The 25,644-nt window shown below is 35.9% G+C and overlaps 1 protein-coding gene across 1 annotated transcript; it reads left to right on the top strand.

Moving 5' to 3' along the window:
- Positions 1-16,420: 16,420 nt before the first annotated feature.
- NTS (neurotensin) lies at positions 16,421-25,294 on the top strand. Its single transcript, XM_036253052.1, has 4 exons — positions 16,421-16,605; positions 18,898-18,959; positions 23,638-23,862; positions 25,142-25,294. Exons 1-4 carry the CDS (start codon positions 16,533-16,535, stop codon positions 25,292-25,294), a joined length of 513 nt encoding a protein of 170 aa, XP_036108945.1. The 5' UTR covers positions 16,421-16,532.
- Positions 25,295-25,644: the final 350 nt, after the last annotated feature.

Genomic DNA, 25,644 nt, shown 5'->3' on the forward strand with positions numbered 1-25,644 from the left:
TCTAAATGCGAATCATTGCAGTGCAAGGCTTGACTCTACAGGCCTAGCACCGACAAATTATTGGAAAAATGGAAGCAGAACAGAGGTTCTAGAAATAGCCAGGTGTCAGAAGAAACTGGATTTCCAAACTGCTAGAGTGAGAAAGCTCAGAAAAGCCACACCTTAAAAAGAAGAATCATGCCTGAGAGCAGTGGTCCCTCGGCTATGCCCAAAAACAGCAGGGGCAGCAGCAGGTGTGGACTTGTTGGAAAGGCTGATGTTCTGATCTCAACCTGATCCACTGAATCAGAAACTCTCGGGACCGGATGCAGCACTTTGTGGATCGAATTAAAGTTTACAAGAAAGTTTAAAAATGCATTTTAAATATTTATTCTTCATTGATTTCAGAGAGAGAGGAAGGGAGAAAGAGAGAGAGAGAGACAAACATCAATGAGAGAGAACATCCATCGGCCGCCTCCTGCACAACCTGGGCATGTGCCCTGACCAGGAATCGAACCAGCGACCTCTTGGTGCATGGGTCACCGCTCAACCAGTGAACCACACCAACCGGGTGAAATTTTAAAATATTTTAAATAAATTGTAATGAAAATACAGCTATCAAAATTAGTGGAAAACAGCTAAAACCATGAATTGATGGAAATACATAGATTTAAGTATTTATATTACAAAAGAGAAAACGTTTGAAATCATCATTCTAAGCCTAACCTAAAGAAAATAAAGAGAAAGAATAATTTAAAACAAAAGTAAGTAAAAGGAAGTCACAATAATGATAAGACAAAAAAATCAATAAAATAAAAACAAATGATGGAAAAAAATCAACTAAGTCAAAAGTTGTGTTTTATTTGAAAAGATAAATGCAACTGATAAATCTCTAACAAAATTGATCAAGATAAAAGGAAAACACAGACAACCTTAGCAATGAAAAGAATGTTCTTATAGATCCTCTAAGTAATAAAAATAATAAAGACATATGAGCAAATATATATAAGTGAGTTTAATAACTTGGATATACTAGTCACTGAAACAATGATTTAGCCAGTCGGGATATATGTGGTTAAACATAGTGGGATACCTGCAGAAGCAGCATCTCAGTTGGTATTATGATTATATTGTCAGAATTTATAGACAGCTTTCTAGCATGATCACAGTGAAAGAGGATTATTGGAATGCCCTCACTGTAACATCTACATTAATTTAAATTGTAAATTATCTACGTCTTAAATAACGTGTGGTAATCGCTCAACATCTTATAGATACAAATGCAAAGACTTATAAATGAACACAGATGACTCTGCTGTCATACTTTGTGATTGTTTTTAGAATAAAGCTAGAATAGATCAAAGAAATAGAAAATATGAGCAGGACTAGATTTGTTTTTAAAATGTTCAAGAACTTAAACTTTTCCACTGGGTTGATATATTTTCACTCGTAGATTCTAATCAAAGTTAAAACAATAATACCAATCCTATACAAACTTTTTAGAAGATAAAAGAGGAAATATTACTTTCCAATTTATCATAATAATCCTGAGGTCAGAATAATCCCAATACCAAAATTAGTCAAATGTATTCCAAGAAAATTAGAGACCATTGTCTCCCATGAAAAGACTTGAAAATAATACTTAACAAGGTACAAGCAAAGAGCATAAACCAAAATTTTATAAAAAGGACAACATATAGTAAGATTTAGCTCAGTAACAAAATGTTGATCTATCGTTTTAAAAATCAATGAAAATAATCCAAAGTGTCAATAGAAATAAAACAAAATTCATACAATATTTTAATAAATGTAGAAAAACTATCTGAAAAAAATAAATGCCCATTAAAGATACAAACTCCCAGAAAATGAAGAAAAGAAGGGAAAACTGAGTTAGCATAAAATTTAATTGTGAAATATTGAACTCTTCTCACAAAATCAGCAATAAGATAGCGATTTGTGCTCTCACCGCTTGTATTCAACATTGTGCTGGAGATCTCAGCAAAAATTCCACTAAAAAAATCAACAAGGGCCCTGGCCAGTTTGGCTCAGTGGTTGGAGCGTTGGCCTGTGGTCTACAGAGACCTGGGTTCGGTTCCCACTAAGGGCATGTACCTCGGTTGCAGTTTGTCCCCGGCCCTGGTTGGTCGTGCGGGTGGCAGCCACTCGATGTGTCCCTTCCACATCGATGTCTCTCTCTCTCTCTCTCTCTCTCTCTCTCTCTCTCTCTCTCTCTCTCCCCCCCCCTCCTGCTCTATCTGAACAAAGAATGAAAAAGTGTCCTCAGGTGAGGATAAAAAAAAAAAAAATTTGGAAAAAAAAAAAATCAACAAGGAAACAAATTACTTCGAGTTGAGAAGGACCAGATCAAAGTGTTTTTGTCGGCAGATACTATGATTATTCAGGTAGAATAACCTAAGGAATATACCAAAAGCTAGCGGATCTTATAAGTCAAATTTCAGGATGCAGTGATGATACACGAACATCTCTCTGGTGTCTATATGCTAACGGTAAGCAATTAGAGAATAAAGTTTAATAAGACAGATCCCTAGCTGAAAAGTTTATGCAACATTGGACTTCTTCAATACTGTTGAGAGAAGTTAATTTTTTTTTATCCTCACCCGAGGACATTTTTCCATTTTTTATTCAGATAGAGCAAGAAGAGAGAGAAACATCGATGTGAAAGGGACACATCAAGTGGCCACCACCCACACAACCCAACCAGGACCAGGGACAAACTGCAGCCAAGGTACATGCCCTTAGCCGAAACCGAACCCGGTACTCTGTGGACCGCAGGCTGATGCTCTAACCGCTGTGCCAATCTGGCCAGGGCTGAGAAGTTAATTTTTTAAAGAACTAAATAAGTGGAAGAATATATAACATTGAAGATGCCATATTTTGAAGATGTGAGTTATCTCCAATTTGGTCTCCAGGTTCGAAACAATCTCATACAAATGATACTGGAGCAACTGAATTTTAAAAGACAAATTTGAATCTGGACCTCTAGGGCATTCATAAAAAAAACTTGAAATGTTTTACATATCTAAGTTTAAAAGCTAAAATTATAAAGCTACTAAAAGTAAATGTGAAGGAATATTTTCATGACATTGGAGCAGACAAGGATTTCTTAAGATATTAAGAGGACTACCCTGGCCTGGCTGGTGTGACTCAGTTTGTTGAGCTTTGGTCCCATGTCAGTTGATTCAAGAGGCTGTCAGATGATTCCTGGTCAGGGCACATGCCTGGGTTTGGGCTTAATTCCCAGTGTGTGTGTGTGTGGGGGGGGGGGGGGGGGGGGCGGGGCATGCAGGAGGGAGCTGATAGATGTATTTCTCTCATCATTTTTTTTTTCCTGCTTAAAACATTTTTCTTAAATTTTTTTTTATTGTTGGAAGTAATACAGATGTCCCTATTGACACCCTCCTCCTCCCTTCCATGCCCTCCCCACACACTGTTGTCTGTGTCCGTTTATTATGCGTATATGCATATAAATTCTTTGTTTTATCTCTTCCTGCTCCTCTCCATCCCCTTCAATGTTTTTTTCTCTCTTTCTCTCTAAAAACAAAAACATATATAAAAACAAACAAACAGCCCTGGCCGGTTTGGCTCAGCAGTTAGAGCGTCAGCCTGCAGTACAGAGAGACCTGGGTTCGGTTCCCGCTAAGGGCATGTGCCTCGGTTGCAGTTTGTCCCCGGCCCTGGTTGGTCGTGCGGGTGGCAGCCACTCGATGTGTCCCTTTCACATCGATGTTTCTCTCTCTCTATCTCTTCCTCTCTCTCCCTCCCAATCTATCTGTACAAAAAATGGAAAAATAGCCTCGGGTGAGGATAAAAAAAACAAAAATCAAACAAACAAACAAAAAAGAACACTAACCAGAATGAATAAAGTGGTAAATTAGATTTCATCAAACTTAAAAATGTTTGCTCATTGAAAGACAGTTTTATAAAAATACCCAAGTTGCGAATTCCGGTCAAGACGGCGGCGTAGGTAAACGTGGTATCGCCTCCTCCCACAACCACATCAAAGTTACAACTAAACTACAGAACAACCATCATTCAAAACTGCCTGACATCAAGCTGAATGGAAGTCCTACAACTACGGAATTAAAGCAGCAGCCACATCGAGACTGGTAGGAGGGCGGAGGCACTTGGGCTGGTCCCACACCCACATGTGGCGGATAAAAATCAGGACACCTCGGCTGGGAAGGTCCTTCCTGAGGACTGAGGGGTCCCCGTCCCACACCAGGCACCCCACTCAGGGTTCCAGTGCCAGGAAGAGAAGTCCCCATAACTTCTGGCTGGAAAACCAGCGGGAACTGAGGCTCAGGGAAGCTAACGGGGCTGGAGCCCCAGGTAGCTCCTTAAAGGGCCCACACATGGACTTATCGGACTCTCTCCCTCTAAGCTTGGAGGGGAGGCAGCTCAAGGGGTACCAGAGACATACAGGGAGAAACTGAGCCGTTTGGCACTGGAACGAGGGCTGGAGAGGGGGCTTTCTCCAGGACAAACTTCCTGTCGGAGGCCTTTGTTCCTTTGGTGAGCCCTTCCCTGGGGCGGCAGTCACCATATCTGGGACTCCAGCAACCTGGCTCACACTGGTAGCCCCGCCCTGGTGATTCCCTGAGGCCCCGCCCCACCCAACTTTCAGGCCCACCCAAGCTGTTGCCAGTTGCTTAAGCATAGGATTGGCCTGTCTAGGATCCTGCTTCAGGTTTTCCTAAATTCTTTCAAACAAGCAGCATCTGGTCTCAGCTAGCCACATACCTCTTGTTAAGTAATACACAGAAACAAACACATGGAGGCAGCCAAAATGAGGAGACAAATAAACAGGTCCCAAATGAAAGAACAGAACAAAACCCCAAGAAAAGAACTAAGCAAAATGGAGATAAGCAACCTAACAGATGCTGAGTTCAAAATACTGCTTATAAGGATGCTTAATGAGCTTAGTGAGAACCCCAGTGAACTTAATGAGGGCCTCAAGAGCATAAAAAAGGACCAGTCAGAAATGATGGACGCACAATCAGAAATGAAGGAGGAATTAACTGAAATAAAGAATAATTTACACATATTCAATAGTAAAAGTACGTAAATCCAAGAAGCAAACCATTAATTTGGAATATAAGGAAGCAAAAAATGCCCAATCAGAACAGCAAAAAGGAGAAGAGAGAGAACAAGAAATTAAAAACCTGTTTGAAACAATAATGGCAGAAAACTTCCCTAGCTTGGTGAAGGAAACAGACATACAAGTCCAGGAAGCACAGAGAGTCCCAAACAAGATGAACCCCAAGAGGCCCACACCAAGACACATCATCATCAAAATGCAAAAAGTTCAAGACAAAGAGAGAATCTTAAAAGCAGCAAGAGAAAAGCAGCTAGTTACCTACAAGGGAGTTCCCATTAGGCTGTCAGCTGATTTCTCAAAAGAAACTTTGCAGGCCAGAAGGGAGTGGTAAGAAATATTCAGAGTGATGAAAAGCAAGAACCTACAACCAAGATTACTCTATCCTGCAAAGCTGTCATTTAGAATCCATGGCCATATAAAAACTTTTCCAGACAAGAAAAAGTTAAAGGAGTTCATCACCACCAAACCGTTATTATATGAAAGGATGAAGGGTCTTTTTGAAGAAAAATATAAACTATATGAACAAACAAAATGGCAATGAATACATATCTATCGACAATGGAATCTACAAACAAAATGAACAGGCAGAACAGAAACATTCTCATAGATACAGAGAACATTTTGTTGGTTGCCAGATGGGAGGGGGGTTGGTGGAATGGGTGAAAAAGGTGAAGGGATTAAGAAGTACAAATTTAATGCTAGACTGACAAACCTCAAAGGGAAAGGAGTGTGGAGGTGGGAAGAAATAAACCAAAAAACTTATATGCATAACCAATGGACACAGACAAAATAGTGTGGGAAAAGGTGGGGGGGGGGGCGGGAGTGGGGAGGAGGGGGGCAATGGGGGAAAAATGAGGAACATCTGTAATACATTCAACAATAAAGATCTAAAAAAATAAAAATACACAAGTTGCAAACTGGCAGATAGCATTTTCAAAATATATGTATTTGCCAAAGACACTTCATAATGCAACAAGAAAAATACAAATAATTTAATTAAACAATGAATAAAAACCTGAACAAACACGGTCTTCCCAAAAACATAAGAATGCCCACTATGTGCATAAAAGAATTCAACATCTTTAGTCATCAAGGAGAAGCAAATTAAAATCTTCCCTGGCCGGTTTGGCTCAGTGGTGAGAGTGTCGGCCTGTGGACCAGAGAGATTTAGGTTCAGTTCCTGCTAAGGGCACATACCTCTGTTGCAGTTTGTCCCTGGCCCCTGTTGGGGTCGTGTGGGTGGCAACCAGTCGATGTTTATGTCTCACATCGATGTTTTTCTTTCTCTCTCCCTCCTGCTCTATCTAAAGATGAATGCAAAAATGTCCTCAGGTGAGGAAAAAAAAGGTAGAAAATAATAGGAATAAAATTTAAACCAGGGACCAGCAAAACGGGAAATCTTGTGGGTGAATTCTGTACATAGATATTTGTATTTGTCTGCTGAGTGTTTTTTTATTTAAAAAACTGAAGCAAATATTTGCATCTAAATACTATGACATTTTCATAAAGATCTGAATTTTTGGAAAATGCTTTCCCCTTCTTTTTATTTATTGGGCTAACACTGGTTAACAAAATGATACAAGCTTCAGGTGCACAATTCCACAGCACATTCTCTGTACAATGTATTGTGTATTCACCACCCTAAGGCGAGTCTCTGTTCATCACCATTTATCTCCCCATGTCTTCTTCCACATCCCTCCAACCCACCTGGAACCAACACACTGTTGTTCATGAGTTTTTTCTTCTTTTTTCTTTTTTGTTCAGTGCCTCTACCCACCCTCAGCTGTCAGTCTGCTCTCTGAGTGTCATCATTTTGATTGTTAGTTCATTTTGTTCATTAGATTCCACATATGAGTGAACTGATATGATACTTGGTTTTCTCTGATGGGCTTATTTCACTTAGCATAGTGCTCTCCAGGTCCTTCAACGCTCTCGCAAAGGGTAAGATTTCCTTCTTTTTTAACAGTCACATAGTATTCCATTATGTGAACGTACCACAGCTTTTTTATCTACTGAGGGGCACTTCAGCTGTTTCCAGATCTTGGCTATTGTAAATAATGCTGAAATAAACATATGGAGTGCATATAGTCTTTTGAATTAGCATTTTGGGTTTCTTCAAATAAATTCCCACAAGTGCTGAAAATTGAAATATCTGCCATCTTGAGTCTATGTTTCCACATGGAGAAAAATTATATGAAGTTCATTAGCAAAGCAGATGGCCCCCTTACCTGGACTTAAATAGGATATGTCACCTACCTGGTCCTGCAGGTATTTAAATAATAACCCATGGTTTATGATCATGTCTATCTGACTTCAGGGCCAGGGAAGAAAGGGGGACAGAAAATCATATGAGTAAAGAATCTATGCTTTAGGAGCTTAGAGATTTTGTTTTCTAATTAAAAGACAGCAGCGGAAACGGATCGTGCTAAAAGCAATATATTATATAACAGAAAAAGATAAAAAAGGGAGGTCTGTCCAAAAGGAAAAGTCTATTTTATAGTGACTAATAATCTATGAATGTTTTACAATTTGTGGGGATGCTGTACTAAAAAAATAAAGAAAGAAAAATAAATAGATTTCTCAAAATAGCTTGACTTAGACAATAACCTTTCTCTGGGATAAGTAACAAAGTCATGAGGTTGGACTTGGAGCAGTTAATAAGATCAATGTGATTAAGAATAGAACCTAGAGGAAATTTGTAACCCAGTTAGAGTAACTACATCTGTGTGTCTTTCTCCGTAAAATTAAAGTATAAGACTAGTTGTTCCATACAGCCCTTTTCATCTCCAATATGCTTTGGCTTAATGAATTAGGAGCACATTAAAACAGGGCCTACTACCACACACACACACACACACACACACACACACACACACACACACACACACAAGCACGCACGCTTTTCATTCTATACATTCTAGTGCTTCCACCTAGAGGACAACATGGGAAATGCTCTCCATCCCAGGTCACTCACTGTGACTCCACTTGGGCTGACACCTTCCTTTCTTTCTGATTTTTCTTTCACATTTTTTTTTTCATCTTGGACCCCAGTTAAAACAATTCTTTGCATGCAGAGCCCATTTAAGTACCACATAGTCTTTATAATAAGAAGGAGGTTTCGGAGATAAACAGTTTATTTATTTGTTTAATATGTGTAATACACCCAAGCCTGGAAAGGGAAAAAAAAAAATTAAGTGACGAAATAGAATCAATTTGAAATTAGAATCCAACCTGACTTTCTACTAAGTGAAGTGTACTTTTAGGTTAGAAGTATTTGCCTGATCTTCATTTACCATAATATTTTTCACAACATGTTAATTAATACAAGATTTCCTTGGACTTGTTATTGGATCCGGTATTGATATTACTAAGATTAGCGGTTGCTTTAGAAATGAAAGCATTGTTTAGTGCTATCCAAGCTCTACCTAGTAAGTCTCCTTTCCTTATTTAAACTCTCTACAGCTCTTTATTTTATTTTATTTTTTTATTAATTAATTTTTGTTACAGATGTTTCTCCTTTTTTTCCCCACTTATTCCCCCCTCCCTCTCCCTCCCTGCCCTGTCCTCAGCTTTGTTTTCCATGTCCATTGTTCATGCACACATGCATATAAATTCTGTGGTTTATCTCTCCCCCACCACTCCCTCTTCTCGGGATTGTCAGTCTGTACCCTACTTCCACGTCTCTGGGACTACCCCATTCCTCAGACTGTTATGATCATTATATTCCACAAATAAGTGAGATCATATGATACTTGTCTTTCTCTGTTTGGTTTGTTTCACTTAGGATGATACTTTCTAGGTCCCTTCATGTAGTCTCAAAGGATAAGAGATCTTTCTTTCTTACAGCTGCATAGTATTCCATTGTGTATATGTACCACTGCTTTTTTATCCATTTGTCTACTGATGGACACTTGGACTGTTTCCAGATCTTAGCTATTGTAAATAGTGCTGCTACAAACATGGGGGTACATATATTCTTTCTGATTGGTGTTTCAGGCTTCTTAGGGTATATTCCTAGAAGTGGGATCACTGGGTCAAATGGAAGTTCAATTTTTAATTTTTTGAGGTAACACCATATTGTTTTCCATAGTGGCTGCACCAGTCTGCATTCCCACCAGCAGTGTATTAGAGTCCCCTTTTCTCCACACCCTCGCCAACACTTGTTTGATGACTTGTTGATGGCGGCCATTCTGACAGGTGTGAGGTGATACCTCATTGTTGTTTTAATTTGCATCTCTCTGATGATTAGTGGTGTTGAGCATTTCTCAGCTCTTTATTTTTTAAACCTACACAATGGGAATAGTATCATTTGGTGAGCCCTGCTTCACAGTATGCTATGTTACATGAAATAAAATTAACCTGACACAGTGCCTGCAATAGAGTAGGTTTTCAATAAATGCATTTAAAGTTTAATCTTTAGATTACTTTGAGGCCTGTGGTATGAGTTACAGTGGCTGTTTTCAGCCCCAGAATGCTCTGCTGTTTACTCTAGTCCTCTGCATCTGCCAACTTGCTCCTGCCTAATCCTTCTGCACCGATTGGCTCACCGAATTAGAAACACCAACATGTGCCTTAGGACCATCATACTTCCAGTTTTCCTTCCTGGTAACATAAGATGTCAATTTCAACAATTTCAACTCAAAATTAAGTTCAGTGCTCCCTGGAAGGAAAACAGTGTCTCATCCATCCGGTTAGGAATCTCTCTGAAAGAGATTTGCTTCCTGGGTTTCACTGGTCCAGATTGGAAAGTGGAAATGTTCTTGTGAGAAGTGCGTGAGAGATAGCTAGCTACCCTACAACCATCAGGAAGGGATGCTTGGGATGGCATGAATTCATCCAGTTAACAATATTTACTGAGTGCCCACTACGGAACAGAATTATTTTAAGTTTTTTTTGTTTAGAATAGAAGAAACAAGACGAAAAAGAAAAGAAGAAGAAGAAGAAGAAGAAGAAGAAGAAGAAGAAGAAGAAGAAGAAGAAGAAGAAGAAGAAGAAGAAGAAAAAGATACCTGCTTTTATTTACAAAAGACAAAGCAAAACAAGACAAAACAAGTAAAGACGCCGGAGACTGACTGGGGCAGCAGTGGGCTGGGTTTTCCAGTCACGGTTGTATCGGTGGGCACGCAATGCTCTGCTCCTCTAAAGGTCAGTCACTTAAAACCAATCGTTCAGTCCTCGTCATCTGCCTGGGAGTTAGCCAGGGTGACCGCTGGTTTTGCAAGACAGCTAACTCGACTCTGGTTCATGTTTCCCCCCTTTTGGAGACCATCCAGGAAGCACCTCCTGTTTTCCGTGTGTCCGCTGACATCCCTTTGGCTACAGCAGCCTCAGGACCAAAGTCAGGGTCAGAGAGGGAGGACGTGTATTCCACCCACTCTGGAAGAGGCAGGGAACGGGTATTTGCTGAAAAATCATCGAACTACAGCCTTGATGGAGGATCTCTGAGAAAAAGGGTTGGCATGTATGAGAAAAAGCCTGAAGTCCAGTGTGCTCAAAAATACAGACAGGGAACCTGGTGGGACATGACAGCCGAGAGAGCAGAGACCCACTCGGGGTAATTCAGGCCGGTCAGGAGTTTTCTCTAAGTATAACAGGAAACCTTTAGAGGGTTGTAAGCATAGAGTAACAAGTAAAGGTTGACAATAAAAAACAAAACAAAACTTCTTGCCCAGGCCAGTTTGGTCAGTGGTTAGAGCGTTGGCCCGCGGACCACAGAACCGTGGGTTCGATTCCAGTCAAGGGCATGTACCTCGGATGTGGTTCAGTCCCAGCCCTGGTTGGGTTGTGTGGAGCAACCAGTAGGTGTTTCTCTTTCACATTAATGTTTCTGTCTCCCTCCCTCGCACTCTATCTGAAGATAAATGGAAAAATATCCTCAGGTGAGGATTCAAAACAAACAAGCACAAAATACTTCTTCTAGTGTTCAGTGACTGCGTTAAAATGGATCAAGAATGTGGGTGGGGACACTGTTCACTTGGCTCTGTGTGATGACAATGGGGTAAGAAAAATGCTGAGATTTGGAATGTATTTTAGTGACGGGCCTGTACGCCAGAGCGTTGTTATAGCTTAGAAGTGGTAGGTGAGGAGGAAAGCAATTGTAAATGACTTCTAGTTTTTGGATCCGTGCAACTCAGTAAATGATGGTTTTAATTATGGAAATGGAGAACACTAGATTAGGAGGACATTTTTAGAAAGGTGTTTGGAGGAATCAAATCATTTTAGACAATGAGTTTGCCTAATGATCCTTCAAGTAAAGCTGCTGAGGATGTGCCTGCTTATACTTCGGGTGGTCAAAGGTGCAAATTAGGAGGTAGCCAGGGAATAGATAAAATTCAAAGCCATGGACTTATCAAGATCACTAGGGAAAGTATCTAAATTAAAAAATAGTAATAAGCCCTGGCCAGTTTGGCTCAGCGGTTAGAGTGTCGGCCTGCATTCCAGAGAGACCTGGGTTCCGTTCCTGCTAAGGGCACGTACCTCAGTTGCAGTTTGTCCCTGGCCCTGGTTGGGTTGTGCAGGTGGCAGCCGCTCGATGTGTCTCTTTCACGTTGATGTTTCTCTCTCTCCCTCCCACTCTATCTGAACAAGAAATGGAAAAATGTCTTCTGGTGAGGATTAAAAATAAATAGTAATAATAACAAAACCACAAAGTGCTAATAGTATAAACTATTGTGTTCTAAATCTAACATCTAATATCTTCTTAACATAAAGAAAGTGTTTTACTGAATCTGCTCCTGGTAGCTCAAGTGCATCTCTTAGATCTGGTATTACAGGTGCTAGAGAAATTTTCTTAGATTTTATAACATAAATAAGGGTGAGAACTTTTCTTTCAATAAAAATTTATCTCATTTTTTACTGTATATAATTACACTTTAATTTGCAAAACTGAGAAAAGAAGAGACAAGTGCTAGGAACTTTTTTTCTGTGTTGTTTTTATTTTTTATTATACAAATATGAGGCTTATAAGGACAATTACAAAAGCATCACATGTAGTGGGTGGTAGTTTTGTGGACATCACAATTTTTTATTTTAGATATGAGAAACATATTATAAATTAGATCAGCAGTGAGTACATCAAACATATTCCTTAAATATGGCAACTTGTTACCATGTGAATCCCAGGCAAATCTTGTGCTATAATGGGAGTTTAAGGGGAAAAATGTTTTAACTACAGAAACCTATCATCAATTTTCTAAGTTAATTGTCTATAAAGATGCAAAAGCAGAGACAGAGAGAGCCAAAGGGAATTGAGCCGGATATTTATAGAGATTATGGGCAAAATGTGGTTACATATAGATTGGGAAATTGGACCTTTGGTTTACATTTATCTGTCTCCAAAGTCTGGGTTATAAGCATTTCATGTGGAAGACAGTGTATGAGAGAGTGGATGTGTGTACACATGTAACTACCTTCATGTCTAGAAAATGGACTTTAATTGAATAGAAAAATCAATTGAGTTTACAAAAAGATTAAGATCATTGTTTGTTCAGATGAATCAGGGTTACGGTTCCAAATCCAGACTCATTTAGAGGAATAGTGTGAACCCACAATTTATCCTAAGCACTCAGCTGGTAAATGCACATAATCCCAGGGCGATGTTCTTAAGTAACTTTTTACAGTTGACTTTCCCAGTCGGGGAGGAAAAGAATGCCTAGAGTAAACTGACTTAGTTAAAGGCTCACATCAAATATTAAGATCAATGATCCAGAAGGAGTTTTAAATCACTGAAATTAGAGATGTGGCTGAAAAAAATGTTACAAAGGGAAACATAAAAACATGTTAGAAATTTAAAACAATCAGTATTTTGATTCCATTTGGTAAATACATCTTGGACACTTACATATCATAAGCCTTGGAAGAAGAGGTTGTATACCAATGAGTGAAAGTCCTTCCCTTATAGAATTTACAGTTGTAAAAGAGGAAAATAATTTTCCCTCTACCTTTCTAGGTTCTTGGTTGAGACCCCTCTGTAATAAAAAGACAGATTAACAGGAGAAAAACAAATAGAAAGTTTAATAATATGTGTATCTCCTGCATACATGGGAGATACCCAGGAAAACTAGAAACTCCCCCAAATGGCCCAGTCCACTACCTTAAATATCATCTCCAGCTAACAACAAGAGATGTTGAGGGGTGGAGAAAGCCAGTTATGGGATGTTACCAGGAAAAGCACAATAAACAAAATTAGGGTTATTGTGCAGATTTTCCTTCTCCACTGATAAACTTTCTAGAGGTCTAGTCATCCTTTGCTAGGTACAGAGCAGGAGACACCCTATGCACCTAGAAATGCTTAACTGATGTAAACATTCCTTATAAAAGGGAGCTCCCATTTGGTTTTAGACATTTTTCTGTGTTTGCTGTTTCTTAGAAATAACCAGCTCAATATAATTAATATGCTTAAGAGGCATACTTTGGGGTGACAGTTTCTGCTCCCCTTCACATTTTACCACAAATGCGTGAGCATTTAGCAGACACTGGGAACAGTAGAAGTAGATGAGACTACTTTCGGGGTTCAAACTTGGTCTACATGAATTAGGCCATAAAATACAAACGAGAGAGGTCAGGAAGCAAGAGACAGGAAAATCAAAGGGAAGCAGGAGGAAAGACAGATGGTAGAAATACCACAGGTTAAGTCTTGGGTGTTAAGGTATAAAGAGGTTGGAGAGACGGGGAATCTGTTAATGGGATGATCAAGACTCCAAAGTTACAGGAAGAAATTACCTGGAACCGAAGAACCACTATTCATTGTGTGATTGTTGAGTTTTCCCAGCTCCAAACTAAAGACCTTTCTTTCCAATTGTCAATATGTTAGGCATCTTTGTTGATTATCTTACATCATTAGCTAATAAATGATTAATTAAGTAGAAGCTCAGATATATACATATAATAGAGACGCTGCAATTTATAAGTAGTGAGATAAATTTATTCATCTAAACAGATAAAGCCTGCAATAGCCACTCCATGGTGACCTCAGACTGCAAGGCCAACACACGAAGACTATCGAAGGGTAATGTTCAAACTTTTATTAGTTATTTAAAGAGCTAATTAAAAGTTAGAATGATTTTAGGCAGGGAGCCTTTAAAATAAAAATAGTTTACCCATCTCCATATAAAGGTGCCTAAAATCCTGCATTAGTGACATCATTTGGGTGCTTCCTAGAATAATTTTTAAAGGCAAATATCCACACATTACTACCTTTTGAAAACAAATTGTTTATTTTTTTTCTATAGCTTGAAGGCATTGGGGCTAAAAAAAAAAAATAGGAATAACAGATATTTTAAAAAACCAATTAGAGGACAAATAAGATATATATGGTATGCCATAATTTTACTACAAAAGTTACACATGCTTTTTTTTTCTCAAAAAGAAAATTAGTGCATAGCATTTACTTGATTTTGAATCATTTGACATCTCTCCCCAATTTTTTCAGATATATCCTATATTTAAAACAATTCTCACATTGACAGCAAAATTCAAGTGATATACTTAAAACACAACTATTTTCCTTATTCATTCTCTCCTTTTTTTCCTAATTAATTAAGAATACATTTTGTTAGCATTTTCCTGAGATTCATGTACTAAAGAAACGACTTGAGGAAGAAAAGAATCACACTTCCTCTTTACTATTAGGACATTAGCACACAGCACATTTAAAAGATTACTCATTGTACTTGCAATTCAAAAGAAGACAAAACAACAAATTTACATATCATGAAAAAATATATAATTTCTTTAAAACTGGCTTTAAAATGTATCTAGCACAAAGATGCTCTAAATCCTCATAATTCTGTGATCAGTTAAATGAAAATAACCTTTAAAACTTCTATTTCGCCCCCTGGTGGCAAGAGATAAAACTTCTGGCATGCATATTTCACATTTCTTTGCCAATTAATTAGCCTTTGTATAAAACTTTGCTCAAGTGAGTTATGTTCAATACTGTGTTGTATACACGTTTGTAAAGAAAACTAAAAGTAATAAAAGCATCAGCTATTGTGAAATCCTAAACAGTAAATTATATAAATGACTCCTTCCTAATTTAAATCATTATTAAATGTTTCAAATTCACTCCTTTCCTTAAGTTTAAGGCAAAATGGAGACTGTAACCCCATAGACATATACCATATAAATAAATTTTCTGTATAAATCAATTCAGATTTTTTTCTTCCTTGTTACTACATGATTGATATATTTAAAAAGTGAACAAATTCACTTTTGTACCTTCAAACATTCGCATTCCTGACAGCAGATACAAGAGGATTGCTTTACTCCAAAAGACATTTTGAGCAATTTTCTTCTGAGAACTTAGAGAGGAAATGAGTATCATTGTAACTCAATACAATATGCGAAGACACTCTATTAGAAATATGACTTTGGTGAACGGTGGTTATTTAGGTTTGTGTCATTTCCTGAAGTGCAGTCCCTTTTGTATGACTATAACAGGGAAAGAAATGGAATTCAATGGTGAAAATCAGTGAGAAGTAGATTTTACAAGGAATAGGGTATAGCATCAAGGATGACAGAAAAGGAGGAAACTATTGGAAAACAGCAGTCAGTGATACAATAATACATTTTCTCACCTTTTAAAATATCATTTATAGCTGGATTTTAAAACCATGAAACTGTTTTACTAAGACAATTAATTAAAAGTCAGCATATATAATTAAGTCATTCTCCCGGTTACTTATTAGAAAAACTTTTCAGCTTGTTATGAAATAATATCCTATTCCTTAGGGTTACTCGTAGTTTTTAATGGATTTTTTTCCTTTATCTAAATTTTTTCACTTAGCCCCAATAGTATAACTGATTCTCTGCTGATCTTTTACTTCCTTTCTTCTTATAGCATGTATTATTATCTAAGACCTATATTAGTCCTGAGACCACAAAACATTAAGAAAAGAACCCTAACTCTTTAAGAACTTTCAAACCTAAAGAATCACCAATGTCATGCATTCATCCTGGAGAAGTTCTTTATACTGGAAACGACAGAGCTCTTGCCTCACGAAATCAAAATGATGACTCCTTGGAGTCAAGGACTGAGAGGAAATGGGGAAACAATGGTACTGAAAGTATGTTCTCTATGGAATTGCTCTGAAATGACTCCTGTGTGTCAGAAATCTGAAGTAGCAGCAGCAATTAGGGAAGATGTCACTTTCGGGAGGGGGGTGGCAAGGAAGGAAGGAGGAGGAAGTGGAGGAGGAATGGAGATGAGGGGAGGGCACATCCTGAAAAGATAATCCCTGTGTACTCCCATGACATCATCTTCCTGCATATATACATATATATACACACACATATATATAGGGAATGGCCAAAGCAACTCTCATACTTCAGTCACTTTCAAAATCAGCTGAAGGCAAGAGGAAGCACTAGAGAGAGCCCTCTTTCAGCCTGACTCTGACGTTTACGAACTTGACTCCCTAGGAATCTCAAGGAGATGATGGCAGGAATGAAAATCCAGCTGATGTGCATGATACTCCTGACTTTCACCTCCTGGGGTCTGTGCTCAGGTAAGCTAGCTGCATTTCATGACTCCCTGAAGTGATTTCTTTTTCCTTTTGTGTAGTGTGTTGGTACTTACATGAATGTCTCCAGGAAGGACAGTTTCTCCCTTATTCTGGATTTGCAATTTTAGTGATAGAAGCTGAATATGTTCTTTCTCTGTCTTTATGATTACAAGAACTGAAAGATTTCTGTTTTTAAATCTGCAAGGCAATAAAAGGGATTTTTAATGAAACACTGCAGGTCCTTCTTTAGAACGTAATTACTAGAGACAACAAAAAACACCTAAAACTTAAACTAGGCTGGTCACTGTCTAATGAGAAGTATAGATACGGTGCCTGCCAAAGTGCGAACCCTTAATTAAAACCCATGGCATTCGGAACGCTTTGTCTCATTCTCATTCCCTTAGGATGCTGTGGCTTCTCCCTCCCTTCAATTATGTTTCTTAACTGTGTGTGTGTGTGTGTGTGTGCTAAGGTAACCATTTGAAAACTGATGGTTAATGAAAAAATAAATGAAGCATTATTTTAAAATATTATTTCTAGAAAACTACAAAAATATTTCAAGTCCTTTTGAGAACACATTTTATATAGTATTTTTATGTGACAAATAATAAGCATCTTATTAATTCTTTTTATTTTGCATACCATTTGAGTTGATAACAAAATATATTTGGAAAGTTGGCATTATTGTATTAATGAAAATTATTTACCTAGAGTGTTTTGTATGTAACAATGAAGAAGCCATGTATTTCTAAATATCTGTCAATAATTCATCTTAAAAGTGAGATTTAAATTTAGAAAAGTAACAAGAAATATAATGACTGCAATATGCTTTAATTAATTTTTAAAATAATTAAATGATCACATCAAAATGAAAAGAAAAACAGAGACTACATGCAGGAAAAAATATTTAACCTGTTTTATACTTTTATCATATAAATATAACTTTGAAATGTCTAATATAAAATCCTCCTATAATTTTATTTAAATTATTAAATTAAATCTATCAGACTGTATAAAGATATAAAGGTTAATTATCAAATATTTTAATTCTCTTGCTCTTTAAAAAACCTTGGACTTCTACGTTGCAAATATTTTTATGAGGTAAATATCATATTTTCTAAAACTATGTTTTTATCTAATAATTATATGAGGTTAGAAGTATACTAACAGCATGTGAGTAAAACTCAGTTATTTTTTAAATAACTTGCTCATTAAATTTTAAAAGTTCTTGTTGTGATAAGTCAAATTTTATGGGGAGTTTGGTATACATTTTTCAAAAATGCTTAAAGGAATTTGTCATTTCTTTTGAGAAACAGATTGGGCCCCTAAAAATGATCTCTGGTATTATTTAGTCCAACATACAATTTAACAAGTGTTTTCTCCAAGTGTCATGCTTTTTTTAAATGAATGAATAGTCAAAGAAGACAGTTTTTAAACTCTGTTTTATGACATACAGTTAAGTTAGTTTGAATTGTCATCTTATTGTAGTGTTGTTTAACTTTTTGTTAATTACTTTGTAGTATTTTCTAACTTCTTTTTTTTCTGTAGAATATTTATTAGTGGAAACTGGAAATGATATTGTTTAAAAAATCACAATGCATTTTAAGGTTATTGTACATGTATTAATGAACATCACTTTTGTTTAAACAATTTTCTTAATGGACTGATAAAATTTCTAAGTACACATACTTCAACAATTATTTTAAGTAGAAAAACAAATCTTTCAAAGTGTGTTTTGTAAAATAGCATCTCAAGTTGAGTAATTTTGAATGTCTTTTTTATTTTAAAATTATCAGTAAGCAATTCTCTTTGTTGTTTTTTTTTTGTTGTTGTTGTTATTGTTGTTTGTTTTGTCTCAAAAAGTCTCTGTACACAGCTTTCCATTATGCTGTTTTTTAAAATATCAATGTGCATATCTTCTACATATGTAAACTATTGCAGGTGAAAATTAACCAGCATATATGATGACATTTCTATTATATGACATGACCAGTTTTTTAATTTTTGGATTTAGAGATCAAATAACTCCAAATCATCAATAGCCCTTTTGCCATAGACTCATGTGCTTATTTTCTTAGAAGTGCTTTTATTATTCTGGCTGCCTCATAGTTTAAAATAAAACTATATTTTTTTCTGAATACTACTTAAAATAGAATAAATGCATAGGAAAGACAACATGCCTCTAAAACCTTTTTTTTTTTTTTTTTTTTTTAGGTAAATCTAAAATCTACAGCTTACAATATAATTATATGATATGTGATTATATAGTAAACATGTGGTTTTGATTTTACTCAGATTCTGAAGAGGAAATGAAAGCATTAGAAGCAGATTTATTGACCAATGTGCACACATCAAAGGTAAGTTTTTTTTTTTTTTAAACCAAGGATTGAAAAACATAGGAACTCTCATTATAAACATGGTGTCCTTTTCCTATGGTAATAACTTCCCATAAAGGCTGAAAAGTTCATTGGGAGGCATTTCCTTTTTCGGGAAACTTTTCCTTGAGTTCAAAGGAGTTAAGGGTGTTGAGGTGACAGGGAAAGAAATTATAGTGACTATCAATCAGTATATTGTAACTTTAATTAAATAGTCACGTATTATTTATGTGGACATGTACATATATTTGAAAGAATCCAGTTTCCATTTCCATCGAATTGTGTATGATGAATGGGATGTTGGCCTCCAGTTAAATACGTAAATGAGAATTAAGTGACATTTTGCCTTTTTCATTATATTGGGAAAAGTAAAAAATGAAAGTTCATGACAATCCATGAAAGACATGTGGTAGACTATTAAGAGAAATAGGTTGACAAACAGAAGCCTTGAGATTTAATCCTGCAACCATGACTTATGAACTATTTGCTATTCAGCAAGTAGGTAGTTTCTTTTTTCTTTCTTTCTTTCTTTCTTTCTTTCTTTCTTTCTTTCTTTCTTTCTTTCTTTCTTTCTTTCTTTCTTTCTTCTTTCTTTCTTCTTTCTTTCTTTTATGCTGTGGTTGGAGTTTATGATCTCCTCCTAAATGTTTACATTAAATCCACTCCTGGATTAAAATTCTTCCTATAACAGAAGTATGATTTGTACCTGCTCATTTTTTTTTTCTTTAGTGAATCAAGTAAAACTTTGTATACTAGACTCTATTACTCATCTCCCGGGGTCTTGAAAACAAGGTTTCTAGATCCCAATCTGTACCTAAGGAAAAAAACTCAATTAGAATATACCTGGTTACCATGCTACCACACTACATTGATTCACCCAGTGTATATCTAAATGTAGACTTAGAGGACAGGGTTCCCAACCAAAAGATTTTTGTCAAAGAAAATCAAATTTTGAGGTGAGGCATTCACCTGCTGCTCATTGTTATAACACTGGGTACCAAGGCCGAAGACCCAACAGATGTTACGGTAAGAAAGTAAGTGCTCAAAACTCCGGTCCAATTTCAGAAGCAATGTTCCAGCTCAGGTTTCGCCATCTCAGGTTTCTCTTCTCTAATTGGATGAGCATGTTTTAATTACAAAAATCCTTTGCTGTATACATAGAATTATGTTTGCTAGTGCTTTGGTATATTTTTATTGAGAAAGAGAACTCGGTACAGTACGTTTTTTTCTGGCTTTCAAAAAACTGCTGGAATGTTGTAATTTTCTATGATCAAAATCAATGACTTGTCTACAGTAAGAACTTAATAAATATTTATAAACTAACAATGGAACCTAGGATTCATTACCAACCTTCACTTTTGCATTCAACTGTAGAAACTTTAGGGCTCCTCCACAGATGACTTTAATTATTTTCAATTAGGTGAAATGCTTGAATTCACCATTTGTTGAACTCAGTTGAGTTCAGTATATTACAAGTAGTATTAGTCATATAGATTAGGTTCCATTTAATTAAGAAAACAGAAATTTGACCAGGATCTTATTTAGTATTATAAAGGTAAGTCAAATAATGGTAAGAAAGAACCACAAATATTTCAGTTTTCCTTATGTCAAAAACAAGAAGAAAATATTCTAAATTTCTTACCTATAAGCTTAGGTATATAATAAACATTAGTGTAAAATAATAAGTAAGAATGTTTATTGTTAAAGAAAATCATTCATAATATTTGTTAACAATAGTAAGGAAGACTTTATTTGAAAGGACCTACTACAATGGGGTTTTGCAGAGATCAGACTCAACTCTGAAACTGATAAGGACAAGTATGGATTTACAAGCAAGGAGCAGCTGGGAGTCAGTGGATGGAAAATTACTAAGAGGAAACATTAAGGCGAGGAGGATTTTTTTCAAGGCGATACAATGGGATTTTGATATTGAGAGTGAGAATCTGATAAAATATCAGATATATAGAGGGTGATCAGACACCAAAGGTGAGGCATTTTCATTATATTGACTCAGCAGAATTTGTGCTAAAACTGGACTAAAGCAGACCAAGGACAGGACCCAAGATTGGGACCTAATCAAGAAGAGGGCTCAGAGGATCTTGACTCAGTATTAGTCAGGAGAGAGTCTTTGTCCTTTTTCTGAATGAAATAGTTTACCCTTATACAGAATGTTCTCAAATACACGTTTACGTAGACATCCTTTTGTCAAGAGTACTTTCACTGCTGTGCTTCCTAGGTATGATGAGAGTTAGTTAAAGTGACATTAAACACTAGTGTTGAGTGATGTAGTGACTACTTTAACTGGCAGAAGAGAAGACAATGAACTGTTTTCTCACCCCAAAATAAAAATTGACAACACTAGTCCTGACAGACACTTTATGAATAGAGCATTCTGTGTCCAAATTAGTTTGAAGAGCATTGGATACTATATGGGCACTATTGAAAAGTTAAAGTACTTGCAAGTAAAAAGCGCCGAGGATACCTAAATTCAAGAAGCCTTTTACTTCCCTTTACATTGAAGTTTTCCAATGTATTTGACAATGGAATTCCTTTTCAAAAACAGTGAGTGCAGGACCAGTGTTCTAAGAAATACACTATAGAAAATGCTCAGTTAGATGATCGCTAAAAAAGCTCTAAAATTACAGTATCCCATTCATTGTCAGGATATAAGGTGTTGCTGCCACACAGTGGAATTGTTGCCTCTAAGTTTTCATAGCAGAAAAATTCAAGCAATGGCTGGATAATCATCTTCAGGGGATATAGCTGAAAGAATTTCCAAGCCACTGAAAACATTGTAGTGAATGTCTTTGTACTCACAGATTTGCCTGCCTTTAGGATAAAAATCTTAATCAAAGGGTATGCACATTTATCATTTTGAAACACATTGCCAAAACATTCTTTAAGAAGTTATACCAATCTACACACAGACCAAAAAAAAAAAAAAAAAATTAGGGAAGAAAGTGTCTCTATCCCCAGGTTCACAATAAGTACAACATTCAGTGTACTTGTACTTTTAAAGCCTGATCTAATGGTAGCCAAGCTGAACATCATTCCACATATTTTTTTCATATGTGATCCTGTGACTGGTTTGCTTACATTACTTTTCCAAGGTTTAATTTTATTTTTTAGTTGGGGTATTCACCATTTTCTTTTTTAAGAGTGCCACCTTTGTTGAGAACATTAACACATTGTGTCAGCTTTTACACTACAGCTTGCTTTTGATTTTAGTTCAGAATGTTAATTTTCCAGAGAGAGAATTCACACGTTTATGTATTTAATAATTTTCTTGTTTATGGATTCCAGTTTGGATAGTTATAATATCTTTCTAGGCTTATAAAAATTATATATATTTCAACATTGTTTTATTTGTATTTAACCCATCTGGGTATTGTTAGACTATAATATGTCAAGAAAAATTATAACGAGGCCTAAATCCGGATTTCCTTATAGCCAACTGTCCCCAAGATTTCAAGTGAAAATGTTGCTATATGCTACACCCTGATGTATACTTCGATCTATTATTGAACATTATCTTGAGTTTATATTCTGTTGAGTTTTATGTTTAAAACATTATACTCTGTTGAATTTTAAGTTTATTCACGCTCTATTAATGCACTTCCTTAATTCCTGAAGCTTTGAAAGACATTTTAATATCTGGTCAAGTAAGTTCCTCCTCATTATCTTTTTATTCTTCTAAATCTTCTTGGTTAGCTCACACATTCATACTTCTAAATTAACTTCATAATTATTCTGACAAATCGTCTCTTTTAACTTCCAGACTCCCCATATTTTCCAAATTGGAACTTTGATTGATTGGCAGTTGGATTACATTTGGAGAATAATTCAGAAAGAATTGACACCTGAAACTATTGTTATTGAGTCTTCCCATCATGGATTAGCAGTCATTTCCTTTTTTTTTTACATCCTTTAGGAAAAGTTTGTGCTTTCTTCCATCTATGCCCTTTGAACTGTTTGTTAATTTTTAGTAATTATGTCACATTTTTCTTATATCCTTATCTTTTCTCATTGATTATTGCTGGCACAGGGGAAAGTTGTTGATTATGGTAATAGTGGTTAAGACAAGAGCTGGAGAATATTATAATTTGTACATAAATTGGTAAGCTGCCTATGACATCTCCGTGTCTCACTACTTTAATTGTTCAAATCTGTTAGTAACACCTTAGACCCTGCTCCATTAGACACTAAATGGAAATGTAATTGAGAGCGAACAGCTCTGGTCAGTTAGGCTCAGCGGTTGAGAATCGGTCTGTGGACCAGAGAGTCCCGGGTTCGGTTCTCACTAGGAGCTTGTACCAAAAAAAAAAAAAAAAAGAGAGAGAGAGAACAGTATATTTAATGTTTTCATCTGAAATATGATATACATATATATCTATATATTTCTACTTACTGTCACTTCTTTTTCCTTTCTTCCTTGGCTTATGTATGTGTGTATGTTTGTGTATAAATTTATGGCCTTTTTATAAATAGAGAATATGAGGTATTGACACTAGTCACCTTTGTGATATGAAGTTACCAAATTAATGACAATGTGTTTATTAGAGTAACAATTAGACCCTAAAATGTAATGACTTAGCATAAAATAAATGTATTTCTTATTCATATAAGTTTTAAATGCAATATATATTTTTCAATATTTCAGGTCAGTAAAGCAAGTGTTCCCTCTTGGAAAATGACTCTGCTGAATGTTTGCAGCCTTGTAAATAACCTGAATGGCCAAGCTGAAGGCACAGGAGAGTTTCATGAAGAGGAGCTTACTACAAGAAGGAAATTTCCCACTGCCTTAGATGACTTTAGCTTGGAAGCAATGATGACAATGTACCAGATCCGAAATATCTGTCACAGCAGGGCTTTTCAACACTGGGAGGTAAAACAAAAAAAATATATAAAAATAATTATAGTTATCTTTCAATTGTACCAATTTTTAAATTCTGATCATTGTCATAATAGGAAGACATAAATATTAAAGAAGAATAAACAATGCATTGAAGTTAGCATTCTTTCAGATCTTCAAAGTGTCCTTCAAATATTTGGAGTTGAGCAAAATATTTTTCCTTCCATCTTAAAAGGGGGATATATTTTTAAGTAGACTTGATCCAAATGCTTAAATGAATGGCATATTCAGGCAGTTTTTGGTGGTGGTTGTGGTAGCAATGCCTAAGTAATTTACTACACTGGTAACTCACCATCTTTGGTTTGGGAATATCTGTTTGTTTTGGAAGAGTGAAACATGCTTTAAAGAAAATAAAATTTAAAAATGTTCCCAACAAGGGAAACATTTCTTTCAGAGAACTTTCTAAGCATTATTTGCTTAATGTTTTATATTATGGGGATACACCAATACTAGGGGTGCCTTCCCTATTAATATAAAAATCTCTATAACTTACAATTACAGATACCCTGTGGAAAAGAGGAAATGAAAAACAGAATTTCCAGTGTTTATTCTAACTTACACACAAAATATGTTTTCCAAATGAATAACCATACAGTTAGTTTTCATTTCACTTGTTGAACTAATTTATCCCTTAATTCCAATCCCAGCTAAATGGTTTTGTCTTGAAAATATTGCTTAAGTCATTAACACTTGAAAAATACTCACTTTAACATAGGAAAATGTCAATTATATTTTATATATCTAGGAGGAATAAAACTCAATAAAGTATTATACAGACAAATCAGGTGCACATAAGATTAGAACCTTTGCTATTTGAAATGCTACTGAGTGATTTATAATAATATGATAATATCATTCAGAGCATAGTACAAGTAATTACAGACTGTATACAGGGAGAAGCAAAAGATTAAGGAAGGGGCTTGTCTGACAGTTTTGTTTTTTGTTTTTCATCCTCCAAAACTGAATAGCTGTGGGTTGAAATGAAGTACTACTTGTGATATAATTCAATGCATATGCATCATAATTAAAAACATAGTCTTCTACGTTTAGTGTTAATGTAGCACCCTCAAATTTAGAAATCAATCACAAAGATGAACACAATTCTTACCTTAACACACTGCTTTGAACCTTGTATATCTTATTCACATATGTCTTACTGTCTGAACAGCAGATGAGATAAGATGTAGAAAAATACCCTGAAATGGAAGACTTCATACATGTAAATTTCATTCATATTCTGTCTATCTTACAGTTAATTCAGGAAGATATTCTTGATAACGGAAATGAAAAAACTGAAAAGGAAGAAGTTATAAAGAGAAAAATTCCTTACATTCTGAAACGTCAACTGTATGAGAATAAACCCAGAAGACCCTACATACTGAAAAGAGGTTCTTACTACTACTGACAGGATAAATATTTTATTTCCATGTGAACATGACATCATCCTTTAATTAAATATCAAATTATATCTGTATGGAAATGTCTCTTCTACAATGTGGTTTATTAGATGTGATTTTCCTGTATTAATAGAAATTGAACTAAGTGTGTTCAAATAAATCTAGATCTTGAGCATGATGTGTTGTGTATAATTGAAGTAGATATTAATTAAGTCAGATATAGAATGTTTGTAATTTTGCAAAGCACTTAATGGTTGTTTAAACAGGCAAAATGTTTGACACTTTAAACCAAATTGTGAGAGATTTTAATAGGGTCCTACAGCAAAGTCTAGACTACATGTCATTAACCCCCGAAAAG

This window comes from Molossus molossus, unplaced genomic scaffold (genome assembly GCF_014108415.1).
Source record: "Molossus molossus isolate mMolMol1 unplaced genomic scaffold, mMolMol1.p scaffold_m16_p_10, whole genome shotgun sequence".
In the NCBI taxonomy this organism is placed as follows: domain Eukaryota; kingdom Metazoa; phylum Chordata; class Mammalia; order Chiroptera; family Molossidae; genus Molossus; species Molossus molossus.

What these genes read in the sequence shown, in the direction of transcription:
- NTS (XM_036253052.1), top strand. Translation starts at nt 16,533, where the DNA reads ATGATGGCAGGAATGAAAATCCAGCTGATGTGCATGATACTCCTGACT. An exon ending in CTCCTGGGGTCTGTGCTCAG is followed by an intron (nt 16,606 to 18,897) that starts GTAAGCTAGCTG and finishes GATTTTACTCAG; the next exon opens with ATTCTGAAGAGGAAATGAAA. An exon ending in GGGCTTTTCAACACTGGGAG is followed by an intron (nt 23,863 to 25,141) that starts GTAAAACAAAAA and finishes TCTATCTTACAG; the next exon opens with TTAATTCAGGAAGATATTCT.